Source organism: Protopterus annectens, chromosome 10.part0, assembly GCF_019279795.1.
Source record: "Protopterus annectens isolate FY-2018-M chromosome 10.part0, PAN1.0, whole genome shotgun sequence".
NCBI lineage: Eukaryota > Metazoa > Chordata > Ceratodontiformes > Protopteridae > Protopterus > Protopterus annectens.
In genome coordinates, this window is record NC_056744.1 from 571975315 (window position 1) to 572000325 (window position 25011).

The 25011-nt window shown below is 43.4% G+C and overlaps 1 protein-coding gene across 2 annotated transcripts in view; it reads left to right on the forward strand.

The window, feature by feature from the left end:
• SZT2 (SZT2 subunit of KICSTOR complex) overlaps window positions 1–25011 on the forward strand; it is a 3556133-nt gene that overhangs the window by 1698459 nt on the left and 1832663 nt on the right. For both annotated transcript variants that reach the window (XM_044085412.1, XM_044085413.1), the window contains exon 41: window positions 20661–20781. In XM_044085412.1, the coding sequence (XP_043941347.1) occupies window positions 20661–20781 (121 nt within the window). The remainder of the gene's footprint in view (window positions 1–20660; window positions 20782–25011) is intronic.

The window sequence follows — 25011 nt, forward strand, 5'->3', positions numbered from 1 at the left end:
AGGTGAGATTATGGACAACAAACATGGCACGTTATGGTGAGTACATAACTTCTTTTTTTTTTCTTCTTGGTGGTTAGTGTTAGTTCATGTGTATTGCTGTGAGTGTATAAACTTTTTTTTTTTTTTACTTTGTCAGGTAAACTCTTATTACCATCATTGGTACAGGCCCTTCCCTTCCCTCTACCTCTGGTAATTCTTAGATACCATCACTGGTATCCTTATTTTTCCTCCTTTCCTTCTATTATCCTCTCAGGGGTAATTTTCTAAGTACCATTGTTGGTACATTCATTTAAAAAAAAAAAAAAGCTGTATTCTGTACTCTTCCCTGTTCTTTCCATTATTTTTTTGTGTGAATGTGTGTGTCTGTGCGTGTGTGTCATCTTGCTATTTTTGTAATATGGCAGAAAAGGGAACTACAGGGTTCAAGCAATGTGAGAAATATGGCACAAAGATGCCCAACTGTGATGGGCATCTTTCATGTGTTTATTGTTTAGGTGTGCAACATTTAGAAATACACAACCATGTGAACTCTGCAAGTATTTCAGTGCTCAAACCCTTGCAGAGAGGTGTAACAAACGTATCCTCAAGGGGCTGCTAAAATGCACTTTTGGTGAGGCTTTTACTGAGGTGGAGACATCTAAGTCTTCCAAGAAAGAATCCAAGAAAAAGAGCCACTTAGTACCTGCAGCTCCTAAGGTACACAAAGGTAAATATACTAAGTCTCAGGTTTCGCTGCATCCCTCAGAATTGAGGCCTAAATTACCAAAATCTGCACCAACTTCTGCTCTGGCACTGATGTCTGTCACATCTCCCACGGTGCCAACCATTATTGAAGCTACCAAAACTTCTATGGTGCCAACTTTATCGTCAGTACCGATGACCCACTTGGCACCAACAATAGTTTCTCTGAGCATTCTGGTCACTTCCTCCCCTGCAAAGCAAATTATTGGTCAACAGACCACTGTGCTGAAGGTTGACAGTACACCCAGGACTAGATACTCCGCATCTACAGATTCCTTCTTGGGTCAATGTTTAACTCCATTCCTTGACAGACTAGAATCACCTGCAGGGATGTCTGGCCATTCCATAAGGAGCCTTTCAGAGCTAGATGTAGTCAGATTAGTGGATCAGCTCTTGGCAGCCAGAGGCCTTCCTGCTCCCCCTAGGACCTCTCTCCCATCCTGAGCTGAGGGTTACTCTCCCAGGACTCCCACTTATCTTCCTCCTTCAACCTCTCTACAAGTCTTGGAGCCCACTGCTTCTACATTCCCGGTGCCGATGGTGGATCTCACCTTGGTTTTGGAACTGCACGGGAGAGTGATTTGGCAACCGGCTCCGGGATCCCTGGATCAGGTCCAATTTTCTCCACGGTGCCATCTACGGTTCCTGGTGCCCTGGCATTTACAAGTCCAGTCACGGCTTCTACTCTGGAGGGGGGCTTGCTGGAGCAGGGTGTGACCCCGGTTCTGAGGTTGTCTTTCTCGGTTCCAGTCTCCCATCCCTCTTTGGGCATTCCACCTTCCAGATTATGGATAGAGCCCTGGCCTCCGAAGGCTTAAAGTTGGCACCATCCCTGTCGGAGTGTCACATTTATGTATCCTCTGGCTTGCAGCTGACACAATCTGCTACCTTAGAGCAGCGGGCACAAGAGCAGCAACATACCCTATTGCAGGGTCCCCCTTCTTCACAGTCCTCCTCAGACTTTCCCCCTGAGGAGCCAGCTTGTAAGAGATTGTGCAAGAGGAAGCACCTGGATTCTCCAGAAGAATCTGTCACTGAGGATACAGATTTCAATGAAGGGGAGGGGGTCCCCTCAGTCACTCTCTGAAGATGTCTTCTTCGGAGACATCCTGAAAATTCTAAAACAGAGAAGTGATTGGAAGTCCACAAACCCTTCCTCTGAGGAATCTGTTTTCTTGCAGGGTTTTTGTGCCTGGCCTTCTACTTCTTGGGTGACCCCACCTGCCGATAAACTGATCAAACTCATCATGCAGCATTCGTGGAATGCTCTTGATACTATAGAGCCAATCCCCAGTGACCGGACAAAATTCTGTCAGTGCTTGAGGAACAGCCCCTCTGGTCGAAGGGTCTAGCAGTGGATAACATGGTGGTGGCGGCTGCCACAAAAAAGGAACTGACTGAGAAGAGTCCAGCTGTCCATCCTCAAAATCGAGAGTCCTGGATGATGGACAGATTCGTGAAGCAGGTCTTTGCTTCAACAACCTTCACCATACAGTCCTTGAAATTTTTGACACACTTCATTCGACTCCAAAGGGATCTGATAATTGAGCTTTCAGAGACCTCAGTGGGAGCAGTGTCTGACGAGGTCCGGGATAAGGTTGCCTCCCAGTTTGCCACCCTAGAGTTGATCTCCAACTTGTCCATGAGGCGTATTGCACATACAGCCAAAGAGGATGTCCAGAGCAGTGGGTACAGGAGTTGCCATTAAGCGTCATGCCTGGATGCGCTTATGTCACTTTGTGGACCCCTTCAAGTCTTCCTTTATCAACACTCCTGTTGATGCTACTACGTTATTTGGCCCAAAAGTCATAGACACATTACCCAGGTGTGAGATGGACAGAAAGACCCTTTCTGCTGTAGGCATGAATTTTTCCACTCCTCAATGACCTTACTCAGGGAATCAGAGGAGTGGAAAGATATGGTTCAGAAAGTCCCAACGGCCTTTTCAGGACACGTGGCGAGTATTCCTTCCAGGGCAAAGGGGGGAACTCTTTGGGAAGCCCTAAGAGTTTGGCAATGGGCAGTCTCCTCCAACTGCTTTCTGATAGCAACACACATTCTGGGGAACTCCCAACGTAACAGTGGACAAACTGAGTGGATGCATTTTCCTGCCTCACTATTGCTCTCTCAGTCCCAGTGTAGCGGTGAAGATCTTTCATCAATGGGGTCAGCCTTGCTGCGACCTGTTCGCCTCTCCCATAAACCACAAATGCAGCAGCTACTTTGCTGTAGTCCCCCCTTGAGGGGAGTCCGTGAGAGATGCTTTTCTCCATGATTGGCCCCTGGGACTTCTTTATCCCTTCCCACCAATCCCTCTGATTCCACAATTTCTGAAGAAAGCCCAACGGTTGAGAAGCAAAGTGATTTTCATTCACTTTATTGCCCCGTCAAGTCTGGTTTCCCTTTCTCTGGCCTCCCTTAGTTCACCATCTGTGGACTCTGGATCCAACTCCAGACCTGTTATCTCATCTGCAGGGCCTGATCCATCCCAACCTACAAAATCTCAAGCTGGCATCTTGATTTCTCCACTTCCAGTAATTTCCATCTGAAATAATTTATCTTCTCCAGTACAGAATATACTTTTGGCTTCTCATAAACCTTCCACCAGAAAACTTTATCTTAGTAAATGGAAGAGATTTGTATTTTGGTCTGATGAAAAAGGTACTGATCCTTTCTCAGCCTCGATCGATAAGGTCTTGGAATACTTAACCACCTTATTTCAATTAGGAGCCTCTACTTCTACCATTAGAGTTCATTTAGCTGCCATTTCAAATTTCCACAATGGATTCAATGACCATTCCTTGATGTCTCACCGCCTATTCACAACCTTTCTTAAGGGTGCTTTACATTTGAAACCACCTTTCAAAGAGCCTGTTGTGCCTTGGAGTTTAACGTTGGTCTTGCAGTGCTTGGTCTATCAGCCTTTCGAGCCAACAGCCACCTGTGATATCACGTTTTTATCTTGAAAGACTCTGTTCCTGGTAGCCATCACTTCGGTCAGGAGAATTTCAGAGTTGCAGGCTCTGTGTGTTAAACATCCATATATAATTTTTCACAAGGAGAGAGTATCACTCACAACTAATCCCTCCTTTCTACCTAAAGTAGTGTCAGATTCCCAGTATTAATCAGACCATAGATTTACCAGTCTATTTCCCAAATTTCTCAAACAAGAGAGAATATTGCTTGCATTTGTTGGACCTACACAGACAATTACATATTTATCTGGATAGAAAAAAAACATTTAGAAAACCAGACCAACTGTTTCTAGCTTTTTCAGGTGCTAGACTGGGCAAACGAATTTCCAAAGCTACTCTGTCAAAGTGGTTGAGAGATTGCATTACTTTCATTTACAGCCAAAATAAGCTGGATTTATCAACAAAAAGTAAGGCACATTCTACCAGATCTGTTTCTACTTCAGTAGCCTTTCACTCCAGAGCTTCTATGGATGGCATGTGCAGCCACAACTTGGGCTTCCCCCATACCTTTATCACTCATTATAAATTGGATATAGTCTCCAGGTGGAGACCAACCTTTGGCTCTGTAGTGCTCATGAATATCCTTCCCTAGAGCCTCTCAGGGTCTAAAGTAGCTAGGGCTCTGTCCCAACAGTCAAGAATGAATGAAAACTGACAACATCAGATAAAGATGTTATGTTCTTACCATAACGTTCTGTCTGTATTGTCAGTCTTCATTCATTCTTGACATCCCACCCTCCTACCCCCTCCAAAAGACTCCTGGAAGTTCGGAACTAGTCCTGGGATCCTAGTAGGTTTGTTGATCAGACAAAGCTTCCAAGATTTTCTACTTTATGGGCAAAACTTGATCTGAGGGGAAGAGAAGAGAGGCAGTATGGGTAGCCTTGGCTTGAGAATTTCTGGCTAACGCAAGCTTGTTATACTGGCTGAGTCAGTTCCGAGGATTGGAACCAGAACCTAACAGTCAAGAATGAATGAAGATTGACAGCACAGATGGAATGTTTTGGTAAGAACATAACTTCTTTTTTCTTTCAAAATTCTTCTAAGTTCCATAATCGTAGTAGTTGGTAGTGCATAAATTCATGCCAGCTCATTCTGGTTTCCCTTACTACCACAAATATTCCATTTTTGTCTTTTTCCTCTTTCCTATGAGTATTACAGCTCCTCTTCGAAACCAGTATTATTACTTGCACTTTTTCCTGTGTCCTCTGATACTCTGCTGAATGGCCTCCTGAAATGTTTTCTAATTCAAATTCACATACTCATTTCTATCCAAATGTATCTCCTATAACATTGCTATTTGAACCCGACTTAATGTAATTCAGTAACCTTTTATTTTATTTGTCTGTACCTGCAAAGCTGTTTACATTCATATTAATATTGACAAAGCAGACATCCTTATAAAAAGCTTTTAATTTCCCATATTACATGACAGTTCTTTAACTCGAAAACTTTGTGCAAGCAAATGGAAGAGGATTTTCTTGTTGGGCTGACAATAACCATATAGACCCCTTTACAGCCCCTATATCTGCAATCCTGGAATTCTTAATAGAAACCTTTAATGGGGGTGCAGCGGCAGCCACGGTACAAGTACAACCTGCTGCCATATCAAACTACCATGTAGGAGACATGGAATCCAATATAATGTCCCACAGGTTATGCAAAGCCTTTCTGAGGGGTACATTCCTTTTAAGACCTCCCATAAGAAAACCACCACCTCCTTGGGATCTCAGTTTGGTGTTATCATATCTAATTCTCCCTCCTTTCGAACCAGCCTCCTCTTGCCCACTAAAGTTCTTATCTTGGAAGACAATCTTTTTAGCAGCCATTACTTCTGCGAGGAGAGTTTCAGAACTGCAAGCTCTGTCTATCCATCCTCCCTATCTAATTTTCCCCAAAGACAGAGTTTCCCTCAGGACAAATCCATCTTTTCGGCCAAAAGTTTGTTCTGAGGTCAATTTAAATCAGTCCATTGAGCTACCCGTATTTTTCCCCAATCATGGCAACATGACCGAATACATGCTTTACCAATTGGATATACATAAACAGTTACGTTTTTACTTACATAGGACAAAGGCATTTAGAAAATCTGACTGTTTGTTTCATTCTCAGAAAACAGGAAAGGAACCAAAAGTCACCTTATCAAAATGGCTTACAGACACCATTACTTATATCTATAACTCTCAGAATAAAGAGCTGCTGGGAAAAATTAGAGGACATTCAACCAGAGCTATGTCGACTTCCACTGCCTTTCAAGCTAGGCTCCCTTTGGATTCAATTTGTTCTGCAGCTACATGAGTTAACCCTCATACCTTTATCAGTCATTACAAAGCAGATGTGGCCTCCCGGAACAGGGCATCCTTTGGTTCCACTGTTCTGAAGAGTTTATTCCCTTGAGCCAACCGAGAAAGAAGGTGCTCGGGATGCTGTCCCAACCATCGAGAATGAATGGAAGATAGGACAACATAACATAAAGAAGTTATGTACTCACCATAATGTTCCATGTTTGTTGTCCATAATCTCGCCTTCATTCTTGCATCCCACCCTCCTTCCCCCTTCCTGGAGGATCAAGAGGAATTTTCGGAAATTGGCTGTATTTTTCCTGATACCCTTCATGAGGAATTATGGGTAGAGATTCTGTTGTAGTTGTTGTATTGGGTGGCATAGTCTAGTGATTAGTTCTCTCAAACGAGATCTGGGTAACAGTCACTAGGCATCTTGGGATAAGATGTAGCCTCGAGCCAGTAAAAGCTCTCTAGCTTTAATATGCATCCGAGTTGGAACCAGTGATCGTTTCTGAACCCAGCCATCAAGAATGAAGGTGAGATTATGGACAACAAACATGGCACGTTATGGTGAGTACATAACTTCTTTTTTTTTTCTTCTTGGTGGTTAGTGTTAGTTCATGTGTATTGCTGTGAGTGTATAACCTTTTTTTTTTTTTTACTTTGTCAGGTAAACTCTTATTACCATCATTGGTACAGGCCCTTCCCTCTACCTCTGGTAATTCTTAGATACCATCACTGGTATCCTTATTTTTCCTCCTTTCCTTCTATTATCCTCTCAGGGGTAATTTTCTAAGTACCATTGTTGGTACATTCATTTAAAAAAAAAAAAAAGCTGTATTCTGTACTCTTCCCTGTTCTTTCCATTATTTTTTTGTGTGAATGTGTGTGTCTGTGCGTGTGTGTCATCTTGCTATTTTTGTAATATGGCAGAAAAGGGAACTACAGGGTTCAAGCAATGTGAGAAATATGGCACAAAGATGCCCAACTGTGATGGGCATCTTTCATGTGTTTATTGTTTAGGTGTGCAACATTTAGAAATACAACCGCCATGTGAACTCTGCAAGTATTTCAGTGCTCAAACCCTTGCAGAGAGGTGTAACAAACGTATCCTCAAGGGGCTGCTAAAATGCACTTTTGGTGAGGCTTTTACTGAGGTGGAGACATCTAAGTCTTCCAAGAAAGAATCCAAGAAAAGGAGCCACTCAGTACCTGCAGCTCCTAAGGTACACAAAGGTAAATATACTAAGTCTCAGGTTTCGCTGCATCCCTCAGAATTGAGGCCTAAATTACCAAAATCTGCACCAATTTCTGCTCTGGCACTGATGTCTGTCACATCTCCCACGGTGCCAACCATTATTGAAGCTACCAAAACTTCTATGGTGCCAACCTTATCGTCAGTACCGATGACCCACTTGGCACCAACAATAGTTTCTCTGAGCATTATGGTCACTTCCTCCCCTGCAAAGCAAATTATTGGTCAACAGACCACTGTGCTGAAGGTTGACCGTACACCCAGGACTAGATACTCCGCATCTACAGATTCCTTCTTGGGTCAATGTTTAACTCCATTCCTTGACAGACTAGAATCACCTGCAGGGATGTCTGGCCATTCCATAAGGAGCCTTTCAGAGCTAGATGTAGTCAGATTAGTGGATCAGCTCTTGGCAGCCAGAGGCCTTCCTGCTCCCCCTAGGACCTCTCTCCCATCCTGAGCTGAGGGTTACTCTCCCAGGACTCCCACTTATCTTCCTCCTTCAACCTCTCTACAAGTCTTGGAGCCCACTGCTTCTACATTCCCGGTGCCGATGGTGGATCTCACCTTGGTTTTGGAACTGCACGGGAGAGTGATTTGGCAACCGGCTCCGGGATCCCTGGATCAGGTCCAATTTTCTCCACGGTGCCATCTACGGTTCCTGGTGCCCTGGCATTTACAAGTCCAGTCACGGCTTCTACTCTGGAGGGGGGCTTGCTGGAGCAGGGTGTGACCCCGGTTCTGAGGTTGTCTTTCTCGGTTCCAGTCTCCCATCCCTCTTTGGGCATTCCACCTTCCAGATTATGGATAGAGCCCTGGCCTCCGTAGGCTTAAAGTTGGCACCATCCCTGTCGGAGTGTCACATTTATGTATCCTCTGGCTTGCAGCTGACACAATCTGCTACCTTAGAGCAGCGGGCACAAGAGCAGCAACATACCCTATTGCAGGGTCCCCCTTCTTCACAGTCCTCCTCAGACTTTCCCCCTGAGGAGCCAGCTTGTAAGAGATTGTGCAAGAGGAAGCACCTGGATTCTCCAGAAGAATCTGTCACTGAGGATACAGATTTCAATGAAGGGGAGGGGGTCCCCTCAGTCACTCTCTGAAGATGTCTTCTTCGGAGACATCCTGAAAATTCTAAAACAGAGAAGTGATTGGAAGTCCACAAACCCTTCCTCTGAGGAATCTGTTTTCTTGCAGGGTTTTGTGCCTGGCCTTCTACTTCTTGGGTGACCCCACCTGCCGATAAACTGATCAAACTCATCATGCAGCATTCGTGGAATGCTCTTGATACTATAGAGCCAATCCCCAGTGACCGGACAAAATTCTGTCAGTGCTTGAGGAACAGCCCCTCTGGTCGAAGGGTCTAGCAGTGGATAACATGGTGGTGGCGGCTGCCACAAAAAAGGAACTGACTGAGAAGAGTCCAGCTGTCCATCCTCAAAATCGAGAGTCCTGGATGATGGACAGATTCGTGAAGCAGGTCTTTGCTTCAACAACCTTCACCATACAGTCCTTGAAATTTTTGACACACTTCATTCGACTCCAAAGGGATCTGATAATTGAGCTTTCAGAGACCTCAGTGGGAGCAGTGTCTGATGAGGTCCGGGATAAGGTTGCCTCCCAGTTTGCCACCCTAGAGTTGATCTCCAACTTGTCCATGAGGCGTATTGCACATACAGCCAAAGAGGATGTCCAGAGCAGTGGGTACAGGAGTTGCCATTAAGCGTCATGCCTGGATGCGCTTATGTCACTTTGTGGACCCCTTCAAGTCTTCCTTTATCAACACTCCTGTTGATGCTACTACGTTATTTGGCCCAAAAGTCATAGACACATTACCCAGGTGTGAGATGGACAGAAAGACCCTTTCTGCTGTAGGCATGAATTTTTCCACTCCTCAATGACCTTACTCAGGGAATCAGAGGAGTGGAAAGATATGGTTCAGAAAGTCCCAACGGCCTTTTCAGGACACGTGGCGAGTATTCCTTCCAGGGCAAAGGGGGGAACTCTTTGGGAAGCCCTAAGAGTTTGGCAATGGGCAGTCTCCTCCAACTGCTTTCTGATAGCAACACACATTCTGGGGAACTCCCAACGTAACTGTGGACAAACTGAGTGGATGCATTTTCCTGCCTCACTATTGCTCTCTCAGTCCCAGTGTAGCGGTGAAGATCTTTCATCAATGGGGTCAGCCTTGCTGCGACCTGTTCGCCTCTCCCATAAACCACAAATGCAGCAGCTACTTTGCTATAGTCCCCCCTTGAGGGGAGTCCGTGAGAGATGCTTTTCTCCATGATTGGCCCCTGGGACTTCTTTATCCCTTCTCACCAATCCCTCTGATTCCACAATTTCTGAAGAAAGCCCAACGGTTGAGAAGCAAAGTGATTTTCATTCACTTTATTGCCCCGTCAAGTCTGGTTTCCCTTTCTCTGGCCTCCCTTAGTTCACCATCTGTGGACTCTGGATCCAACTCCAGACCTGTTATCTCATCTGCAGGGCCTGATCCATCCCAACCTACAAAATCTCAAGCTGGCATCTTGATTTCTCCACTTCCAGTAATTTCCATCTGAAATAATTTATCTTCTCCAGTACAGAATATACTTTTGGCTTCTCATAAACCTTCCACCAGAAAACTTTATCTTAGTAAATGGAAGAGATTTGTATTTTGGTCTGATGAAAAAGGTACTGATCCTTTCTCAGCCTCGATCGATAAGGTCTTGGAATACTTAACCACCTTATTTCAATTAGGAGCCTCTACTTCTACCATTAGAGTTCATTTAGCTGCCATTTCAAATTTCCACAATGGATTCAATGACCATTCCTTGATGTCTCACCGCCTATTCACAACCTTTCTTAAGGGTGCTTTACATTTGAAACCACCTTTCAAAGAGCCTGTTGTGCCTTGGAGTTTAACGTTGGTCTTGCAGTGCTTGGTCTATCAGCCTTTCGAGCCAACAGCCACCTGTGATATCACGTTTTTATCTTGAAAGACTCTGTTCCTGGCAGCCATCACTTCGGTCAGGAGAATTTCAGAGTTGCATGCTCTGTGTGTTAAACATCCATATATAATTTTTCACAAGGAGAGAGTATCACTCACAACTAATCCCTCCTTTCTACCTAAAGTAGTGTCAGATTCCCAGTATTAATCAGACCATAGATTTACCAGTCTATTTCCCAAATTTCTCAAACAAGAGAGAATATTGCTTGCATTTGTTGGACCTACACAGACAATTACATATTTATCTGGATAGAAAAAAAACATTTAGAAAACCAGACCAACTGTTTCTAGCTTTTTCAGGTGCTAGACTGGGCAAACGAATTTCCAAAGCTACTCTGTCAAAGTGGTTGAGAGATTGCATTACTTTCATTTACAGCCAAAATAAGCTGGATTTATCAACAAAAAGTAAGGCACATTCTACCAGATCTGTTTCTACTTCAGTAGCCTTTCACTCCAGAGCTTCTATGGATGGCATGTGCAGCCACAACTTGGGCTTCCCCCATACCTTTATCACTCATTATAAATTGGATATAGTCTCCAGGTGGAGACCAACCTTTGGCTCTGTAGTGCTCATGAATATCCTTCCCTAGAGCCTCTCAGGGTCTAAAGTAGCTAGGGCTCTGTCCCAACAGTCAAGAATGAATGAAAACTGACAACATCAGATAAAGATGTTATGTTCTTACCATAACGTTCTGTCTGTATTGTCAGTCTTCATTCATTCTTGACATCCCACCCTCCTACCCCCTCCAAAAGACTCCTGGAAGTTCGGAACTAGTCCTGGGATCCTAGTAGGTTTGTTGATCAGACAAAGCTTCCAAGATTTTCTACTTTATGGGCAAAACTTGATCTGAGGGGAAGAGAAGAGAGGCAGTATGGGTAGCCTTGGCTTGAGAATTTCTGGCTAACGCAAGCTTGTTATACTGGCTGAGTCAGTTCCGAGGATTGGAACCAGAACCTAACAGTCAAGAATGAATGAAGATTGACAGCACAGATGGAATGTTTTGGTAAGAACATAACTTCTTTTTTCTTTCAAAATTCTTCTAAGTTCCATAATCGTAGTAGTTGGTAGTGCATAAATTCATGCCAGCTCATTCTGGTTTCCCTTACTACCACAAATATTCCATTTTTGTCTTTTTCCTCTTTCCTATGAGTATTACAGCTCCTCTTCGAAACCAGTATTATTACTTGCACTTTTTCCTGTGTCTCTGATACTCTGCTGAATGGCCTTCCTGAAATGTTTTCTAATTCAAATTCACATACTCATTTCTATCCAAATGTATCTCCTATAACATTGCTATTTGAACCCGCACTTCTTAATGTAATTCAGTAACCTTTTATTTTATTTGTCTGTACCTGCAAAGCTGTTTACATTCATATTAATATTGACAAAGCAGACATTCTTATAAAAAGCTTTTAATTTCCCATATTACATGACAGTTCTTTTGAATATATGTTTTTAACACGAATACATATACTAATCTTAGGCAGGGTGATTTTATATGCAGTTACTTCTTTTCATCTCTGTTTGAAACCATGTCATGTTTTCCAAGACTTTGTTGAAATAAAAAGCACTTAAAAAACAAAACAAAAGTAAATAAATAAATGCACTTTAAACCCTTCAACCTGCTTTAATTCACAGTAAGCACACAAAACCATATACACTAGTAGTTGATCCATCCATATAGGAGCAGATGCTCCCAGTTACCAAAAAAGGAGTGGACATCATGTGAAATGTAGTCAGCAGCAAGAGCAGCAAAGCTTCAAAAGAAGCTGGACTAACAGTGTAAGAAAGCGAATAAATTTAATAGCAAAAATGTTACTTCATACAGAATACACAAAGCTTTCAGGTATGAAACCCTTCCTCAGTGTGATCTAAACATAAATTATATCAGTCAGTTCTTATTTAACAATGAAAGACACAGCCTACCAATTGAACTGACTTATCAATTAAGCATTATGAATTTCTTAAAGTTAGAGAGATTCATTCATAAAAACTTTGTTATAAAATTTCTTCACTTTAAAACATAAATATAAATTCTTTCCACTAAATGAGATGTACTAAGCCAACTACAACAATTACAGTTTCTTTTGTTTTTCTTTTAAAAATAGGTTTAATGCTGACAGCTGTATTAAGACCAGGAGTATTATCTGCATTCAGTCTTAAAAATCCATCCATACTCGGCTATCTCTAAATTATTAATCTGGTATTGTCAATTTTCGTTTTATCCTTGACTTACGGGTTCGGTTCCGAGCATCGGAACTGACTAGGCCGTTACTATAGCTCTCAATAGCCAAAAACTCTCGAGCCCAGCCCTTACCACAGTGCTCTTCTCCCAGTTATGTCAGATCTCATTTGCCGCTTTTTGTGATGGACACATTCTCCATTGCTCTTGAGCTAAGTGTTTTTTTTTTCCAAATTCTTTCCATCCTTATGATAGCTAATCTTGCTAATCGTTAACTTTTTAACTCTACTCACTTTGTTTCTAAGTTTTTTGAACTTGTCCTTTCTTTCCATACACATTGGTGTAAGCTGGTCTGTCATTGTCGATGGTTTCATCCTTCTACGTTTTATTACTTTTTTAAAAAAAATCCATTTATTGTTATTAGTTGTGCGTGTTCCTATTTATGAGGACTTTCTACCTGTGTGTGTGTGTGTGTGTGTGTGTGTGTGTGTGTGTGTGTGTGTGTGTGTGCATATAGATGACCTGTTTTAAGCCACTGTTGAGAACTGTAAGCTATCATAACTATGGCTGACAAACCCAAAGTTCCTTCTGGCTTCAAAAGATGCCATAAATGCAGACACAAAATCCCTACATCCAATACTCATTAATTGTGTGTCTATTGCCTGGACCCTGTTCACCATCAAGAAGACTGCTCTGTGTGTCATAGTTTCAGTCACAGGGCACTAGTGGAAAGAAAAAATAAACTGATTTTGAAGGGTATGATTCTATCAGCCTTTGGTGGAGCTATATCTTTTTTAGAAAAGGCCAAGAGCAAGACCGATGTGTCTTCCCCTTCTTACTCATCTTCCTCTACTAAAACGTAGGAGAAGTCAAAAAAGAGAAGTCTGTTAATGCCGTCTACTCCCTCAGCACTGTCCTTAAAAAGATCAAAGTCTTTGGTTCCACTAAAATCTTTGGAACTGACAGACTTTGTAACTAAACTTCAGTTCCGAATAGACCTATAAAATAGAGACTTATTGTATCAGACTAATTCTTCGGCACCTAGGATGTCAGTGCAGGAGCATCCTGAATCTTCAGCACCAAAGTTATCGGTGCAGACATTTCCTTCATTGCAGAATATTTCGGCACTGAGTGAGCATTTTGAGGAGCCATCCATTATGATTCTCCCGAGAACTTTATATTCTCCCTCTATTGACCCACTTTCAGGAAGGTTGCCTTTGCCCTTCCCAGAAAGGTCAAAATCACCCTCCATCCATTCTACCCATTCCACCAAAAGCTTAACTGAGGTTAATGTGGAGAGGCTGGTGAATAAGATACTCTGAGTGAGAGGACTCTCAGGTACCTCTTCTGCTCCAGTCCCCACGGGTATAGGAGTTGAACCTTCTTTTACCCCTCTGTTATTTTCCTTCTCTGACTTCATCTGAACCTTAGAGGTTTTTGGCTCTGAGCTGCCCAGCACTGACTGCATTGTTTCCAGAGATATCCCTATCCTTGGAACCAGTTCTTGCTCTGAGGTCTTCGGTCCATTCAGATGTGGAGAACTCTCAGAGCCATATCTGTCTTGTTGGCTTTGAGGAGTGGGAATTGATGCCTATTTTTTCGGAGCCTTCTGTGCACCAAGGAACATTGGCATGGATCAGCTTGGCTTCGGGCTCGAGAGCTGTCTCTTCACAGTGGGAAGTGACCATGGTTCCAAGGCAGTCTTTCTCCATTCCAGGCCCCATTCCCTCTTCAGGGGGACCAGTTTTTGAGGCAATGGATAGAGCCCTAACTGCCGCATTCAAATAGTTGGCCCCTTCCACTTCCTAGCAAATATCTCTTCCCTCCTCACACCCGGATATTCATTCCTCACTCTCACTAGGTCAGCAGGTGCTGAGACCACAGGAATCCCAGGTAACAATTCTCTCCTCTTCTTATACCTCCCCAGATCACCCCACTGAGGAGGTCCCTGAGAAGAGAAAGTGTAAGAGGAAACACTAGGATTCCGCAGAAGAATCAGTCACCGAAGACACCAACTTCGTTGAAGGGGAGGACTTCCCAAGGTCACCCCCTGATGATCTCTCCTTTGGAGACATCCTGGAAATATTAAAACAAAGGGGTGATTGGAAGTCCCAAAATCCCTTTTCTGAGGAGTCACTGTACCTGTAGGCTTTCGGCAGTCGACCATCTACCTTTTGGCTCTACCCATTGAGCTCATTCATTTGATCTCTCAGCAGGCATGGAAGGCCCCTGATACTTTTGAACCTATCCCCAGGAGGCCTGACAAAATTCTGTCCACTCTTTAGGACAAACATTTCTGGGCCAAAGGGTTAGCTGTTGATGTCATTGTTGCGGCAGCAGCCACAAAGAAGGAACTGGCCAAGGAGAGTTCCTCTGTCTGTCCACCCAACAGAGAGTCTCGGGCGATGGATAGATTTGGAAAGTGGGTCTATGAATCATCGACTTTTGCTTTAAGGTCTTTGAAATTTTTGGCACATTTTACCAGGCTACAAAAGAATATGGTGAAGGAGTTATCTGATACCCTGGCAGGAGCCATTTCTGAGGAGGTCTAAGAAAAGATTGCCTCCCAGTTGGCTACCCTGGAGTCTGTGTCTAATTCAGCCATGAGGCTCATTGCTCATGCAGCCAAAGGGACAACCAGAGTGGCGAGTTCAGGTGGGGTCATTAGGAGACACGCCTGCATGTGTCTGTGTGACATTGCAGACCCATTTAAGTCTTCATTTGTCAATGCTCTTTTTGACGGATCATCCCTGTTTGGCCCAAAAGTTAAAGAAACATTATCCAGTTGTGAGAAAGATGAAAGACCCATTCTGCTCTGAGCATATATTTTTCCATTCCCAACTGTGTTTTTCCAGGAATGAAAAAGGTAGTGGGAAAATGTGGTTCAAAAAGTTACAAGGACATTTTCAGGATACACGTGGAGGTAGCTCCCCCAGGGGCAGAGGGGGGAACTTTAATGGAAGACACCATCTGCACAGCAGAGGAGGCCCACAGAACCAGGGTTTCAGGGATTATTTCTATGGTAAACCCTTGCAGTGCTCCTGAAAGTAGCCCCGATTGTCTTCCTCTGGAGGCAACCAAGGAATGCTTCTCTATGCACTAAGAAACACAGAAACCCACTCAGTGACACTCGCTGGGTCCAGTAAAGGCAGTCAGTTCACCAGTTAACACACTAAAGTCCGCTTCTCTCTGCACCAAAATGCCTGGCTACAAATAACATCAGATACTTGGGTGCAGAGGATCATATCCAGAGGCTTACCAATTCTCTTTTCCCTTCCTCTTCCCATATGCAAGAAAATCCCTGATGCCCCCCCCCCCCCAGTCAGAGGGAACAAGCAGTTCTAGAAATCCAAAAACTGCTAGAAAAATGAGTCATCCAGGAAGTCCCACCAGACCAGATAGGGTCCGGAATTTGCTCAACATTCTTTTTAGTGACTAAAGAGATGGGACTGGAAACAAGTATTGGATCTAAGTGTACTGAAAAATCAGTTCAAACCAAATTCCGGGTGGTCACGGTACAGTCCATTCTTCCATTTTTGGATAGGGATGACTGGATGTGCTCACTAGATCTTCAAGATGCATATTACCATATAAAAATGAACAAATGATCCAGAAGTTTTCTCTGCTTCCGGCTGGGAGACAGTCATTATCAATTTAGAGTTCTGCTCTTTGGTCTCACCACAGCCCCCAGGGTGTTCACCAAATGTACGACAGTAGTAGCAGCTCACTTGAGACTGCAGGAATTTCGAGTGTTTCCGTATTTAGATGACTGGCTCAGTACTGCTCTGACTAGGCATCAGTTAATAGAAGCAACAGACCATGTACTTCACATTTGTTCTTATTTGGGAATGACTGTAAATTACAAAAAATAAAAATTGGCCCCAACTCAGAATTTAGAGTTCATATGAGCACTTCTAAATACTGGAACTTCCATAGCCTCTCTTCCCCCTGTGAAATTACAGAAAATCAGAGTTCATGTCCACAAAATAAGCAGCAGCAGGAAAGTAACTGCTCGTCTAGTCCTACAAACACTAGGCTCCATGGCAGTATCGATGACTCTAGTTCTCTTAACAAGGTATCACATGAGAATATTACAATAGCTGCTAGCGTCTCAACGGTCGGTGTTGCACAACCCATGTCAGACCTGAATTTGATCATCAGTCTTTTGCAGAAAAGATTTAGCTTGGTGGATACATTCCAAAGACATTCTTCTAGGCCACTCCTTTGTCCCTTCACAACCCAAAGCTATAGTGACCACAGATGCCTCTCAGATGTGGTGGGGAGGGCAGTATCTGGGCAAGACTGTCCATGGCACTTGATCCCCCACAGAGGCCAACTTGCATATCAGTGTCCTGGAGCTAAGGGCATTGCATTTAGTAACGCAAGCCTTTCAAACTGCTCTTCCTTTGGGAACAATTGCATTTCAGACAGACAATATGTTAGTAGTTTGGTACATCAGCAAGCAGGTTGGGACCAAGTCTTACCCTCTATGTCGAGAAGCTATCATAGTGTGGCAGTGGGCGATCTCCTCTGACCACTTTCTGTTGGCAACGCATATTCCAGGGAGTTCCAGTGTAACAGCAGACAAACTGAGCAGATGCATTTTCCTGCCTCATGAGTGGTCTCTCAATCCAAACATGACAGAAAGCATTTTTTGTCAGTAGGACCCAGCCTTGCTGCAACCTTTTTGCCTTGTCTCTAAACAAGTGCAGCAACTACTTTGCCCTGATCCCCCCTCCAGGGGAGTCCTAGAGAGATGCTCATCTACACACTTGACCCCTCCAGACTGCTGTATACCTTTCCCCTGTTTCCTCTAACACTGAAATTCCTACCGAAAGCAGTCAGGCTGAAGAGCAAAGTAATTCTCATTGCACCTTATTGGCCTCAACAGATATGGTTCCCCTTTCTTTGGCCTTATCTGATTCAACAGCCTTGGATTCTGGACCCAGCTCCAGACCTTTTGTCCTATCCAGAGGGATCACTCCATCCAAACATCATGAACCTCAAGCTGACAGTTTGGTTTTCCAGTTCCATTAATAGCCAGGCTACCTTCACTTTCTTCCCTGGTACATCATATTCTCTTAGCCTCTCATAAGCCAGCTACCCGTAAATTCTATGCTAGTAAATAGAGGAGGTTTATCCTTTGGACTTGACAACAATACTGATCCTTTTTTCTGCAACCATTAATAAAATCCTAGAATTTTTAGCTTCACTTTTCAAGGCATATGCTTCCAAGTCTACCATAAAAATCAAATTAGCAGCTATTTGTAATTTCCATAATGGTTTTGAAGAATCCTCCTTGGCTTCTCATAAGCTTTGCAAAGGCTTCTTAAAAGGAACATTCTTGTTAAAACCCTCTTACAAAGATCCTACCCGACCTTGGAATCTAAACTTAGTGTTACAAACCAGTATTCAACCTCCCTTTGAACCATCCGCTGAATGTGATCTAAAGTTATTATGGAAAACTATATTCTTAGTGGCAATAACTTCTGCCAGAAGGATTTCAGAAATACAAGCCTCCTCATGTAAACCTTCTTACCTGGTTTTCCATAAAGTTTCACTTAGAACCAATCCTTCCTTTTTACCTAAGGTAGTGTCAGAGACCAGTATCACTCAGACTATTAATTTACCGGTATCCCTTTCCAATTTTGCTAACAAAGATGAATACTGCTTACATTTATTAGATGTTCACAGACAATTATGTTTCTGTCTACACAGAACCAAGAAATTAAGAAAATCTAACCAACTATTCATGTCATTTACCATCTACAAGACTTGGCCAACCAGTGAGCAAAGTGAAGTTAGCCAGATGGCTCAAAGAATTTATTTATTTTATCTATAATAAATAGAAAATTAAATTCCTCAGGCCTCTTTAGGCACATTCTACAAGAGCTGTAGCTACTTCAGCAGTTTTTCAGTCTAGAACTTCTATGGATGATATTTGTGCAGCAGCAACTTGGGCTTCTCCTCATCATACCTTTATTACTCATTACAAATTGTATCCGATCCCCAGGGGATGAGCATTGTTTGGTTCAGTGGTGCTTACGAATGTCCTTCCTTGAGTCATCCCAAGGTCTAAGGTAGCTGGGAACTCTGTGCCATATGTTAAGTATAAAATGAAAATTGACAACATCAGATAAAGAAGTTGTGCTCACCATAACATTCTATATGTGTTGTCCATTTTCATTTTTTCTTGAATCCCCTCCTTCCTTCCCCTTGCCTTTGAAGTTTTTGGTGGAATGGATAATGGGCATATGTCACTAGTGTTGTTATTATTAAATGGTCCCAGATATGGACTCTATGAAGGTATTTAGGTTTTTCACTCTTGTCTGTCTTTCTGCAAACTCAGTCTCTGGTAACTGGGAGAGGAGCATTGTGGGTAAGGGTTAAGCTCAAGAGGTTTTGGCTACTGCGAGCTGTAGTCACGGCTGAGTCGGTTCCGATTCTCGGAATCGAACCCATATGTCGAGAATAAATGAAAATGGACAACACAGGTGGAACGTTATGGTGAATACATAACTTCTTTTTGGTGTCACCCACTCTAATACTAGGTTGTATTACTTGTATACTCTAAAATTAAAACTGTGCTGTATTTTTCTTCCATTTGATTCTTCAAAAGAGCATTTGTTGCAACATTTCTCTTAACATCATAAACAAGTTCAGTAATTATATCTTTAAATATTCTGCTACCTCACCAGGTCTGTGTGTAAAAAAAAAACATATATGAAAACCAGAACTATAATTGCTAAGGTGGAAATGCAGTGAAAAATGTTACTAATAAAGCATTAGGGACCTTATGTTCAAGTGTGGCATCTATGAAAGCACTTGGTTTGAATGAGTAAAAGTGCACTCGAGAGCATCAGAAAACAGCACCAATGTCAGTTATTTTCATTGCAAAATATATGCAATGTTTGACATTTGTTTATAACAATGTTAGCAAAAACATTGTTGGCTTAAAATTCATTAGCTGTGAAGTCACAGTTGAAGCCCTGTCCTGTACTTTGTTTCTCACAGACTCCTGCATGGAAATGTCTGCCTGGAATTCCGGAGCATTAAATATCCCACTTTAATAGATGTGCTATACCTTCACAGGATGAATGGCTTCACAAACACCAGAACCAAAGAACTAAACCTCCACCAACATGTTCATTACTCAGTGGTTATCTAATACGTGGAATAAATTACCCTTGCCTGATAAGATTAGAGTGACATCCTTACATCTGACAGGGCTAACATTAATGATTGGATTGCTACCCTAAAGCTCATTTCCAGTGTTTAAGTGTCTTGCTGTCTGGAAGCAGTGAGACTGACCGCTGACAGTACTTTGGCAAGGAATGTTCTTCAGATTTGCTTGTCTTATATTTCCTAAGATCCCATACAGGCAGAACACTTTAAAGACATTTCCTAACTGAGTATGATATTATTGCTTGGGGAAGTGCCCTGATAAAAGGTGAACTACTGAAGTTTTATTCCTAAGAGAGCTTCTCTGTTAGTGAATGTTCAGAAGATGTTGAGATACCTTCAGAAATCTGGACTTATGATGGGTGCTTACAGAACCTTTATGTTGCTCATTTTAAGTTAGTATTACTGAAGTATGTTTGTGCTATTACTTCCTGGCTGAAAAGCATTATCTTCACGCAGAGCATTCTTTGTGTGACCCCCAGTTTAAATCCAGAATGAGGCATAGTATTTTTTTTTTTCACAGGCCTCTTTTGAATTGATTGTTGCCAGTTTCTCTGCAGCACTTAATGAAGTCTAGCGTATTTGTTTGAGATCATGTCATAGATCTGTTAGCTTATCTGCATTTACCATAGCAATACAGACTGATTTCTGCTGTAGGATCTCCACTGGTTTTCCTTGGTCTTCTTTTCTTGTTTCATTCAGGGCCTTTCCTGTTGATCATTTTTATCTGAGTTTCCTTTGCCCTGTATTGGGTAAGAATTGATGAAACTGGTAATTTCTGTCCTGTCAGTTATTTTCTGTTGACGTCAGCATAATGACATACTGGTGAGGGCTTAGAAGACTTTGAAACTGTTGTGGTAAAAGGCCTTTGTAAAGTTTGAAAATGTCATCAGTTCATCATCTATTGACTAATAACACTTGAAGATCTAGTGTTATGGTTGGTACCTACACAAATTGTTTTTTAGCGTTGCTAGTAATTTTGCAAGGATGGCACTCTACAAATGCAAGGATATTAAACAAAAAACTCCCTTTATATTCTCTTTTTAGAAATCTGAAGTATGTAAAGGAGGGTTCCCTGGAAGAAGATAAAGGAGAATTACCAGAATATCTTCATCTGCATCAGGCTGTGGTGAAGAAAATTGGAGAAATCTGTAGGGTAGTGAACCAGGTATCCTTCTCATGGAAATCTTTATTACAGTAAATTAAGACTTTACATATTACAATCGCAAAGCATATAGTCTCCAAGTCTTTTGCTTAGCATTAGCAAATAAATAATGCATGTAGATGTCTGTCTGTTGCTCTGGACTGTGGTGTTGGCCACTGTTCTTTTCTTAAACCTGAGTTGTTAGGTGTTATTTCTGTGTGCCCTTATTTGAGACTATTCAAAGTTGCCACCACATCTGCTTTAGGCGATTAGCCTACAAGTTGAAATGTATTGAAAGAAGTCATGATATTGCATAAAAAGAGGATTATGACTGAGTCTTTTATTATAGCCCTATGTGTTCAAGAAGTGGACATCAAGATTTTTCCCTTCTGTGTCGGCTGCAGGTTGCCAAGGACTAACTTCAGGTCGTCAGTGGTATAAAGCATGGCAGTCGACGCCATTACATTAGTCTTTCTTGCCGTGGAGCCTGAAGCAGAAGCAGTTTGCGTGTGCGTTGGTTGGCCGCTGCCAAGGTGAAGTAGAAAACAACTAAAGCTAAGTACCCCATTGGGGACCTTTTTCTTGCACTAACTGATGTCCAAAAAAGTAAACAATTGTTTCCACTGTGGAAACAAATACCACACCAAGACTTCCATAACCTGTGTGTAACCTGTTTAAGCCCAGACCACGACGTCCTCGGTTCTGCTTCCTCTTTAATGCTAGGACCATGCACAGTAGAGCAAAATTTGTAGCTAGGTATTTGAAAGACAGTCCTTCGTAATACAAAATGGTGTCCATCGGTCAGCATACAGTGGATATCCCCAAAAAGAGAAAGGATAAAGAAAGGAACAGACCACATAAAGTTAGGCCTTCAGACGACACTGCCCTGAAGTCAACCAGCAGCTCAACGGAATTCATTGAGCTGTGTACACAGCCCCTGAGAACCGACTCTATTTCTATGCAGTCCTCTACCTAGACCCTTTATGAGTCCAGTACGCCACCGGATCAGACTACAGCTGCCGAGTTTTCGGTTATCAGTCCTGCCGTTGGGTCCGGAGCCACTCTGCAGGCACCGGCTTCTGAGAAGCTTTACAGACAACCGATGCAAGACAAAGACCGATGCCAATGCCGCCAGCTACAGCCTCACCCAGGCCGATTGAATCACAGAGGCCTAAAAGCAGGACCACTCCCAGAAAAAATACTTCTACTCGCCATCTCCCTCAAGCCCAACCTGTTCAGTCACAACAGGTTCTTAAGATGGCTGAGGATCTTATCTCACTTATTAGAGGTAACCAGACCACCCCAGCTAAAAGGAAAAGGGACATTTCCCCAGTGATTCTCTCAGAACCTGACTCTGAAGAATCTGAATTTTTGGATTCAGACAATGAACAGCAGCCCCTTACCACATTTGAGGATTCAGATGCAGAGGAATCAATCCCATCTGCATCTCCCCCTGAGGATCTATCTTTTGGAGAGACCTTACACACCCTTAGGGAACATTTCCATTGCGAAGCTCAGGATTATTCCCAGTTTAAGAAAAGGCTAAGTGAGTTTCTGGACCTTTCCCAGCACAAACCTTAGCCATTCCTCCCATTTTAGATGTGGTAGTAGATGTTTTAGATGTGGTAGAGGATGTTATTATGGAGTCTAGCTTCACATCTGATGCACTGCCCACTGCACCCAGAAAGTCGGACAGGTACTACAAGGTGCCGGACACCCACAAATACTTATTCAAAAATCCTGCAGCAGATCCAGAGGTCATCACCCAGGGACCCAAAGGGGCTAAGGCTAGCTCCTCCAAAAACCTATTCCATCTGACAAGGATAATGGAGCTCCAGACAGATGGGGTAAAAAGTGTACACCTCTGCTACCTTAGCTATTGGAGCTCTAAACTGCCAGTTCCATATGTTAAAATATCAGCAGAATACCTTGGAACTATTAATGCAGAAAATTTCCTCCTTGCCAGATAATTCAACATCTAGAGAGCTAGGGGAACTCTTACACTCCAGCTCTCAAAAGGCAAAGCATTCCCTCCACTGTGGATACGATGCCCTAGAAGCCTCTATCAGGGCTGCAGTTGCGTGGTCAGTCATTAGGAGACATGCATGGGTAAAAGAGCAACCTCTTCCTTATCATGTCAAATCCAAACTCCCAGACACCCCCCTAGATAAGGACCACTTGTTTGCATCTAAGGCGGAGGAGGTGATCAAGAAAATGGAGGATAAGGTCAAATCAATGCAAACAGTTAAGGATTTCCTCCAGGTCCAACCTCCCAGATTCAGCAGGAACTTCCCCACCAATCACTGGTCCTTTCCTTCCCAATCCAGGCCTGTGCAAAGGAAAGGGCATAGGGACAGACCTCCCCCCCCAGACAACTACTAAAAGGACTGCAGAGGCCCAGACAATGGACCTCTACTACCCCAAGGGTAGGGAGGTCTAAGTCCACTCCCTACCTTAAGAACTCACAATGACTCCTCATCCCCCCTCTGCCCCCCCCCCCCCCAAAGGTTAGGAGAAAGGCTTTCCCTTTTCAAAGATAATTGGCAATCCATCACAAAGGACCTATGGGTCCTAAAATCATTTATCAAGGATACAGATTCACCTTCAAAGAGAATCCAATCTTAGCAGGGTATCCAGGCATTCCAGAAAATCAGTGGGCAGAGGCCTTAAGCCAAATTCAGAAACTCTATGCTCAAGGAGCAGTGGAGCCTGTACCCCAGGAAAAAAACAGAAAAGGGTTTTATTCAAGATTGATCCTGGCACCCAGGAAAGAGGGCACTTGACACCCTATTCCACATTAAACCTTTCACTGCGAGTGCCAAAATTCAAAATGTTTACCCTCCAAAAACTCTTGGCCCATGCTGAACCCAGATGCATGGCTAGTCACCCTGGACATGAAAGATGCCTACCTCCATATCCCTATAAGGGAGTCCTGCAGGAGGTTCCTTCACTTCAGGGCAGGCTCACAACACTTTCAGTTCTCTGCCTTGCCCTCTGGCTTATCTACTGCTCCCAGGGATTTCACCAAATGCCTGGCCCCTGTCATTGCCTTCTGCAGGCAGAAAAACATTCAAATTTACCCCTATCTGGATGACTGTCTCATCTAGGCAGACAGCAAGGAAAAGCGCCTGCAAGACCTAAAATTTGTCCAAACCCTCTTCACCTCTCTGGGATTCACCATCAACAAGGAAAAATCCCATTTCCAGCCTACCAGACAGATCACCTTCCTGGGAGCTCTCCTGGACACATCCACCCAAAGAGCCTTTCTTTCTCCAGAAAAACAAAGTTTCCTGCCCCATTACTTCTCCCAGTTGGCTTGCAGAGCACACCTCACAGCAAGGAAGTTCCTTCAAGCTGTGGGGTACATGACATCCTGCATCCTAGTAGTGCCGTTGGCCAGACTACACATGAGAAAAATGCAATGGTACCTCAAAAACCTGTGGTGCCAGCACTGTCAGTCTGTGGAACCTAAAACTGCCTCTGATTCCCTGCTTGAGACAGGAACTTCTATGGTGGACAGAAGTCTGCAAACTGAACAAGCACCAACCCTTTCTAATTCTTCCCCAAGGCCAGACCATCACCACGGATGTCTCAGACACAAAGCCTGAGGGGCACAGTTAGGAGACCTGTGCACCCAAGGCACTTGGGACCCCAGGGACCTAAACCTACAGATCAGCCTAAAGGAAATGATGGCAGTACTCAGGGCTATCATAGCCTTCAAGAGACACCTGAAACCATGGGTGCACCTCATCAAAACAGACAGTACCACAGTCATGTGGTACATCAACAAGCAGGTGGGGACACACTCCTTCCCGCTTTGTTGCCTAGCCATACGCCTCTGGCAGACTGCCTCAATGATGGGCCTTCATCTGATAGCCCAGTACATCCCAGGGGAGCACAGTACCCTAGCAGACCTCCTCAGCAAAAGTGTCCTGGAACCCCACGAATGGCAACTTTAGAGGGAGACCTTTCTCTCTCCATCACCCAAACTTGGGGGACCCCAGAGGTAGACCTCTTCACATCCGTACAGAACAGACAGTTAGACCAATGCTGCACCAGGGAGTCCCATCCAGAAGCCTGGAAGGTGGATGCCGTCTCCTTCTACTGGGGCAACCTGTTTGTTTATGCCTTTCCCCCTTGCCAGTGATCCCAAGGGTGCTATTAAAGATCAGACAAGAAGGACCAAGAGCTGTACTAATTGCTCCAAATTGGGCCAGGCAACATTGGTACCCCTTGCTACCCAGCCTAACCAAG